Consider the following 9010-nt stretch of genomic DNA (forward strand, 5'->3'; position numbering starts at 1 on the left):
CACACACACACACACGTGGCAGCAAGGTGGCAGTGATTTTAAGAGATTTCTTAATAATTTCTTAATTTCTTAAATAATTCAGATGCACTTTAATGTTTTGTTTTTTTTGCTTTGAAATGGAGTTTAGTGTGTAGACTAGGTAGGGCAGAAAAGGCAAACCCACACACTGTCTACTGTTTCCCTTCATGGATACAGTGCAGGTTTCCCCCTGTACAAGAGTTAGTCTATTCACTTTGGATACAATCACTTTCCTGCAATCAACATACATCCCTCATCTCTTCACACTGGGCTATGGCCCTTTTAAGTGTAAAGCACATTAGCACAAGCACACTAAGCCTACTCATGATAAGGCCTAGTGAATAAGAAAAATATGAATTTAAAGCATGATTATAAATGGGACAGGGGTTGTCTTGAATAGATGATTGCCAGTGTCTGAGGGGGGACACACTATGTTACAATCACAATGCAGCAACCTGATCCAGAAAACACATCTCCAGTTGTATGGAGCTTTTACATTATAAAAGACATCATCAAGTAGCTGCTTTAGAAAGGAGAAACGATTGAAAGAGGTGGGGGGGGGGGGGATCCAACAAATAAATATGTTACCGGGGTGGTGGCTGCAAATGATGTTATGACTGTTTTACACTGATTATGGATTGTGCCAGTGTTGTGTAGTGCATGAAAACCTTATTACAAAGATCATAATCATACTATTTAAGGTCAATAACAGGGATAAATGGGAGTTGCTCTGTAGTAAGTGGTTATGATGGTGATATGTTGGTTTGATTGATGTTATGTATTTGGTATGATTTATTTGGTGTGGTTTACTGTGTTTGATATTATGGGATGTGCAGCTCCAGTCCTCACAGGCGCCCAGTGTTGCTGGGTCGGCGTTTGAAGCTGTGAAGAGTGGGGGGACCACTGGGGCCCACCAGGGGGCTCCGCTGACAGTCTGTCTGGGGGTTTCCCATCTCCACTTGCTCCCTCTCCCCCTCAACGCCCACCCTTCGCTCCTCGTTCTCTCCTCCCACGCCCGCCTCCCTCTCCGGGGGCGCGCCGCTGTCACTCAAGCTGCGGCCCAACTCCACCCCGGAGTCCAGCCCGCTGTCAAGGAGGGGCTCGTCCCCGGGCACCGGCTCCTTGAAGCGATCGAGGTTGACCCTCACCTTGTCCGGCACCAAGCCCAGCGGGCGGTGACCGTTGCCGCCGCTGCCCCGGCCCTTCCTACCGTCCTCCTGCGGGACCGGCGAGCCGTGGCCCAGACGATCCAGGGGCCGGCGCAGGCAGTGGAAGAGCTCGGCCAGGTCAGTGCGGAACTTAGCGCTGAGGCCCATGTAGATGAAGGGGTTGTAGAAGCTGGCCGACTTGGCGAAGAGGCTGGCCAGGAGCCCGGTGAGCGGCGGCACTTGGTAGCCCAGCGCTGACCACATGGAGATGACGGCGTACGGTGACCACGCCAGCAGGAAGGCCGCACACAGCAGCAGAGACACCTGCAGAGAGGTAGATAGAGGGAGAGAGAGTGAAAGAGTGAGTGAGAGAGAGAGAGAGAGAGAGAGAGGGCGAGAGAGAGAGAGAGAGAGAGAGAGAGAGAAAGGTTAGACTGTAAACAGGGGAGGAGGGGAGACCAGATGAGAGGAGGAGGGAGGAGAGAGAAAAGTAGCAGGAAAGACACCTGCGGAGAAGCACTGGGAGATGCACTCAATAAGATGGGAGGATAGAGAGAGTGGGAGGAGGAGAAGAGAATAAAAGAACCGTGGAGAAAACAGGAAAGAGGGAGTCTAGGGAGGAGAGGAAGCTCAGGATAATGGACCCTCCATCTTAGGACAGTTATGTGGAGGGGGTGATTTCCCCATCATCATCAAAGAGTCAGAAGTGTTAATCATGGTTGTGTGGCTATGCGGAGCTCTGTTTGTGTAACACAGTCTCATTACACTGATGGTGAACACATATTATATACAAGTAAAAAGCAGGTCAGAACCCTTAAAAGTGGAAAAAAGACAGCTAGAGAAATTAAAAATAAATCATTTTACAAGATTTTTTTTACTGGTGAGTAAAACGTGTTCTTTGATGCATAAACTTGCCATACATTTCACAAAAAGGATTCTACAAAGAACACTTATTCAGACAGTTCTACGAGCAACCTGGCTGGACATCTTAGGTGCTGTCCTCCCCTGAGAGGAGATGAGGTACCTGTGTTATGCCCCTCCTCCCCTGAGAGGAGATGAGGTACCTGTGTTATGCCCCTCCTCCCCTGATAGAGGAGATGAGGTACCTGTGTTATGGTTCTCCTCCCCTGATAGAGGAGATGAGGTTCCTGTGTTATGGTTCTCTTCCCCTGATAGAGGAGATGAGGTACCTGTGTTATGGTTCTCCTCCCCTGAGAGAGGAGATGAGGTACCTGTGTTATGGTTCTCCTCCCCTGAGAGAGGAGATGAGGTACCTGTGTTATGGTTCTCCTCCCCTGAGAGAGGAGATGAGGTACCTGTGTTATGGTTCTCCTCCCCTGATAGAGGAGATGAGGTACCTGTGTTATGCCTCTCTCGATCTTCTTCTGCCGCTCGCTGACCTTCCCCTGGCAGTTCCTGTGGCTGGCGCTGACCATGCGCATGATGGACACGTAGGTGAACACGATGACGGAAATGGGCAGGAAGAAGTTGAAGAGGAAGACGAGGATGACGTAGAGCCGGTAGGCCACGGAGAACCTGGCCTGCGCCCAGTCGATCTCACACGTGCCGTACCTGCGGGCTGCAGAGTGAAGAGGAGAGACCACGCCTCTTCAATACTCATGTCAATATGTCAAATCATGTCAATGTCAATATGTCAAATAAATGCTGTTGTGTCTTCCTTTGAAGACATTAGCAGTATATTGTAACTGTGAGGCATTTTATTTGTTTTACAATTCACAATTCAAAACATGTAGACAACTGTTTATGAAGGAATGCTGTACTGGTTATGAGGTGCTACCTGCACTGGAATGATCCAACTGAATGACAGAATGATCAAACCAAAGATGGAAAGTTGCCAGGTAACAAGGATTAACTGGAGCTACAGGGACCTAACAGATGACAAGAGAACCTCTTGTGTAAAGTATGGAGAGTGGAAAGAGGTAGGGAGAGCTGGCGTTGGTTCATTGGCTCCTTTACCTTTGTAGCTCCCCCATCCAAACAGTGGAGCTCCAGACCAGAAGAGGGAGGAGAGCCAGATGACACCAATTGCAATGAAGATGTTGAACCTGTTGATGTGGTGGGCTGCAGCACCAGAGAAACAGGATCAGAAGTTTCAGGAGAGGACTCTGAAAACAAGAACTGGATACATCCTTAATGCCCCAGGTCAGTAGAGCGCACTAAAGCTACACTTTCTTAAAGTCAAGAGTTCAACCATCTGTGATAAAGCAATGGTAAACATTTAGCTTAAAACACATCTGATCGAATCGAAATTAATGTTGGGGTTTCACTATTTTGATCGACATATTGCCTTGGTTTGATTTGTGTTTTTCACTTTTTGTTTGATTGACTTAAGCATTTGCCACATCATGAGCACGTCCACTCTCTCCCGCGAACCCCCTGAGACCATACTCCAGTGGTCAGCGGTCCGCCTGGGAAAGAGAGAGAGGAAGCACCTCCGGGCCACTAACCCCATTTGGCCTCACTCATGCACCTGCATGCGGCTTACAGACCACAGGGGGAGGAGAAGGGATTTCTTGGCATAGGGAGTGGGATGCTGGCATGCGTACCGTGGTGCGGCTGGCATCCTTTGATGTAGCGAACGACACTGATGGCTGTCAGTGTGTTGATGCTGATGAGGCCGAAGAGCAGGATTAGGAAGCCATCCACCTGGAACACACAAACAAGCCCTGAAATTAGGATATCTCTATCTATCTATCTATCTATCTATCTATCTATCTATCTATCTATTCCACTTTCTCTCACTATCTATCTATCTATCTATCTATCTATCTAGCTCTCTCTCTCTCTCTCTCTCTCTCTCTCTCTGTGTTCATAAGCTCTGAGGATGGGGCAGCAGTGCTAGCGACATCACCTCGCTCTGCCCTGCTGCTCTGTGCTAGCCTGGCCAGGTAGATTAGAGGATAAGGAGGAACATGGTGCATCTCTGGTGCAATGAGAAACTCCTGCCCATCTGTTCACTGTCTGATCTAGCACATGTGATTGGGATTCTAGTGTACGGGAGGAAAGATTAGGTAGCAAACACAAACAATTCCTTGGAGTTGATAGTCTCTAGTCAGTATGTACTATTCCCCTAGTGTCTAGACTTCATCGTATATTCATAGTCTCAGAATAATATTTGGAACTTTCAATCCATGCACAAACTCAAAGTGCTTCTTTTTAAGACTCTGAGGATGAAATAGGAATCACATATCAAACTAAATATCCTGTGACTAATAGCTTTACCTGGCAGGTCCAGAAGGTTTGGAAGAGATACCCATCATCCCTGAAGACGTTGAAGACCTCTAGGATGCCACGGGAGTATCCAAACATAGCAATTCCAGCATCAGATAAGGCCAGGTTGAGGGTGAGAAAGTCCTGGGCCTGGAGTGTGTGCAACCGCTTGGTCAACAGTAAAATCACCACCCCATTGCCAAGCCAAGACAGCCACCCTAAAAAAAGCAAAATAATCACTCACATCGGTCAAGGTGGTTTATATCAAAAGACATTCCTGTTTTTCCCGCTTGTCCTTTCTCTGAAGTTCACCATCAACAGGGATTGTTTCTTCAGGAGCTTTGAAGTAAAGCTTCAAAGAGTAGGTAAGGCTTCTCTCAAGCCTTCCCACTCTTATGGGTGTTCTGTATTATGGGTGAAGCACTATGTAATTTTGCAAACATACCATACATACCTTTACATCTAAAAACGGACCCCATCTATCCTAAAGTCGTCTATACATCTACCCTAAAGTCTATACGTCTCAAACATCAATTTTGGTATCCATTTGGTAATAAGAAACTCACACACACACAGCAGATGAATTGATTTGAATTGATTGAAAAGTTTGGGCATTACCCAGTATGAGTAGATAGATTCCTATGGCCGTTTCTCCCTCGTCCGACACGCGGTACACCGACAGGTTTGCCCTCAGGTTGTCTTGGAGATCCATCATCAGGGTGCCTTTGAGCTTTTGAGCAAGCGTTTGTGTTTCTTTGAGAACCACTATTAGGATGCACTCATTTCAGACAGTTGGTCTCCGTTCCCACAGCTATGCTCCAGTGTTCTAACCCAACTAAACACAACAAACAAAGTAAATTAGAGGTCTGCTTGTCCCTTTGGATAGCTTAGCAGTAGCAGGTGTTGCTGGAGGTGTGTGTGTGTGGGGGAGGGGAGTGTCGCTACTGGCCTTAATCTATCCCATAAGGTAAAGCCGTCTGGAGTGGCCATACAGATGCAATGGCAGTGCTACATTAATCCCCTAATCCTGTCAAGGCACCAGGCCATCAGGTCGACGGCGAGGTTTGTGAGTCGGAGAAAGCACAAGTGAGCCACTTACCCATCTCCTGACAGTCCCTTCTCAGGCCTCTCACGCCGATTATAATCTCCATCAGCCGCTGAAATGATCTGACCCATGCAAAATTTCTGGCCCAACTGAATTTGTAATTGAATGGCCCTCTCCTTGGGGCTTGGGCCCTAACAACTCAAACCAGAAACTACTGATTAAAGAGATCCTGACTGGACCAGATGTAGAGAGGAGATTTCATCTTAATTCATAAAGCACTCTTATCGAAGGCAAAGTACAAGGCATGTGTCCTTCACATTGCTGTAGTCAACCTATAAGGTACCTCAAAGGTGCTTGGTCATGAGTAAGCAGATTAAGACGTGATCAAGCCATCCATACAATGAGTCTTTGCTAAATGATGACAGACACAGTGGTTCATCTTTGCATTTAAGTGTTAATCTTTATTTGTTGTGAGAGTTTAGCATCTGAGTAAGACAAACATTATTACAGTATGGTAAACATTATAAAATACATGGAATATGACCAAGAGATCTGAAGAGCTGATCACCGAGGCAGAGAGAGAGAGAGAGAGATCCTGATTGGACTGGATGTAGAGAGGACAAGGAGCTGGAGAGAGGAGGGTCTTCTGATCACAGTTTTCTATCATTTCTGTCCGAGCTGAGAGAGCTGGGGAAGCAATAAAGACCGGTCATGACAAGTCACTCTCTCTCTCTGTCGACCTCTCTCTCACACACACACACACACACACACACACACACACACACACACACACACACACACACACACACACACACACACACACACACACACACACACACACACACACACACACACACACACACACACACACACACACACACACACACACACACACACACACACACACACACACACACACACACACACACACACACACACAATTGAGAGAATAAACACAGATTGGGTGAAATGTATAAATTGTGGAATTTATAATAGATATTCTCTGATTAAGATGGTTCACGTATTATCCATTCTCAAGCAAGTCCAGGATCAACTCCAAGTCCAAGTGATCTCTTAGCTCAGATGAACAAGCTTGACTGTGAGCATGAACACTTTGTTCTCACTTTGTTGGGATTCAAAACAAAGATGTCCCATGTTCAGTTTTACTCTAAAGACTCTGTGTTCCTGTTAGCAGCTTCTAGAGATCTGGAGGGAATGGTAATAACAATGTCCTAAAACAATAAGCCAGTCTAAGAACTCGGACACAAATCCATGTCTACACGCAAACACACACACACACACACACACACACACACACACACACACACACACACACACACACACACACACACACACACACACACACACACACACACACACACACACACACACACACACACACTATTGAGAGAATAAACACAGATTGGGTGAAATTTATAAATTGTGGAATTTATAATAGATATTCTCTGATTAAGATGGTTCACGTATTATCCATTCTCAAGCAAGTCCAGGATCAACTCCAAGTCCAAGTAATCTCTTAGCTCAGATGAACAAGCTTGACTGTGAGCATGAACACTTTGTTGGGATTCAAAACAAAGATGTCCCATGTTCAGTTTTACTCTAAAGACTCTGTGTCCCTGTTAGCAGCTTCTAGAGATCTGGAGGGAATGGTAATAACAATGTCCTAAAACAATAAGCCAGTCTAAGAACTCGGACACAAATCCATGTCTACACGCAAACACACACACACACACACACACACACACACACACACACACACACACACACACACACACACACACACGCACGCACGCACGCACGCACACACACGCACGCACGCACACACACACACGCACACACACACACACACGCACACACACACACACACACACACACACACACACACAATCCCAGTGGGATTCCTAAACCAATTGTGTGAATTAAGATCAGTTGAGGTAGCCGTACCTGTTTGAGGAATTGCCCGGCGTTGAAGAGCTCACTGCAGCCATAGAAGATTCGCTTGCCCTGTCTGGCCTACAAACACACAGATAAACAAACATGTAAGCCATTTGATCGCATGCCAGCTCAATCAGGTTATCACAGTATGAACATGTATTTGGGTCTCTGGGACTTGACCACCAGCAGGGACTTACCTTTGTGTAGTCAACAAGATTTTGATACTCAATGTAATTGCCACCGCCAACCACAAAGACAATAGCCTGGAACGACAATGTGACATTTGATTGGCATGATACAGTGACAGACATTCCAAAGTACCCAAATGATTATCACAATATCAAATCATGAAAGCTAGTCGTGAGAATTTCACCACAATGAAAGCGCAACAAAGCATTTGAGGGACATTAAAGAAAAGAAGTCTTCTGTTTTGTGACATTAATTGCATTAATTAATTAAGTCTTCCCAGCACATTAATCAACTAAATAACTAATTACTGTGGAAAATGACACATTGCAGTATTTTCAATAACACCACCTAATTAAACTTAATTAAAATCTTCACAGGTTCTTACGCAATATGCACCAAGCAGTTATATCCAAGCAGGTCGGTTCTAATCCATATTATCTCAATGCAATCAAGCTCTTGGGTCTGCTTCTGCTCTGATAGACAGGACTAATCTCTACAGGTGAGACTACAGGTGGGGTGGGGGCGGGGGGACTGGAGGGATGTTTGATGTCCCTCTAAGTCTCATGCTAGCTGATCACGGCCACCAGGAAACCTAATCCAGATTAAGCACAAACAGACCCAAGAGGCATCGCCATGGGCATTTGGCTAAGTGGCTTGAGAGGGTTCCCACAGCAACACTTTGTCTGTCTGTCTGTCTGTCTCTCTCACACACAGACACAGACACACGCACACACACTTACACAGACAGGCACACACACAATCTGAAGTTATCTCACCTCCTGAAATGGGTTCTTGTTTCTTGGAATGGAACTGTATGTGACAGGGACATCAGAGGAAGAGAGACAGATAAAACAGAGACGGGAAGACAAATGTTCAGTCCAGATACTGAGGATGTGCTTGTGCCTTGGACACAGCACAGTACAATTCATCATGTGTTGTGTGATTGACCATATGATTGACATATCATCAAGATTAGAATAATCAAGATTAAAACAAAAAAAAAGGCTTGACATATTTCACTTCTAGATTATGACAGTTTCAACTTTTCCATGATATTCTCATTTCTTCAGATGCATCTGTATGTAAGTCGCTTTGGATAAAAGCGTCTGCTAAATGAATACATGTAAATATAATGTAATGTGTGAATGTAAACTAATGGGTAGTCCATCCGTAACTATGTGTGTGTGTGTGTGTGTGTGTGTGTGTGTGTGTGTGTGTGTCCAGCTCCTACCTCTCGCTGCCCCTCAGCATCTTGGGGTCGAAGTATCGGTAGTCGTCTGTCTCCTGGGAAGCACAAGTGGGAGAGGTGAGGAGTCTAGTCTGCTCTGCGCCTGAAGAGAGACGCCTAACCCAGATTCCATACGCTTCTGTACCGCTCCATCCCATCTGTCCTGCACCACTTCATCTGTCTGCATTAAATGGC

The 9010-nt window shown here is 45.9% G+C and overlaps 2 protein-coding genes across 2 annotated transcripts in view; both read right to left on the bottom strand.

The window, feature by feature from the left end:
* Window positions 1-863: 863 nt before the first annotated feature.
* On the bottom strand, window positions 864-5109 carry opn6b (opsin 6, group member b). Its single transcript, XM_076300144.1, has 6 exons — window positions 5016-5109; window positions 4410-4615; window positions 3734-3833; window positions 3144-3248; window positions 2525-2745; window positions 864-1490 (listed from the first exon to the last, which is right to left on the bottom strand). Exons 1-6 carry the CDS (start codon window positions 5107-5109, stop codon window positions 864-866), a joined length of 1353 nt encoding a protein of 450 aa, XP_076156259.1.
* Window positions 5110-5876: 767 nt separating this feature from the next.
* scfd1 (sec1 family domain containing 1) overlaps window positions 5877-9010 on the bottom strand; it is a 23104-nt gene continuing 19970 nt past the window's right edge. The window contains exons 21-25 of the mRNA XM_076300830.1: window positions 8819-8871; window positions 8364-8397; window positions 7596-7661; window positions 7408-7476; window positions 5877-6129 (exon numbers count right to left, since the gene is read on the bottom strand). Coding sequence (XP_076156945.1) covers window positions 6106-6129; window positions 7408-7476; window positions 7596-7661; window positions 8364-8397; window positions 8819-8871 — 246 coding nt within the window. The 3' untranslated portion in view covers window positions 5877-6105. The remainder of the gene's footprint in view (window positions 6130-7407; window positions 7477-7595; window positions 7662-8363; window positions 8398-8818; window positions 8872-9010) is intronic.

This window comes from Alosa pseudoharengus, unplaced genomic scaffold (assembly GCF_046254945.1).
Source record: "Alosa pseudoharengus isolate Yale_2024_CS ecotype anadromous, Long Island Sound unplaced genomic scaffold, YU_APseudo_1.1 YU_APseudo_1.1_scf_22, whole genome shotgun sequence".
NCBI classification, from domain to species: domain Eukaryota; kingdom Metazoa; phylum Chordata; class Actinopteri; order Clupeiformes; family Clupeidae; genus Alosa; species Alosa pseudoharengus.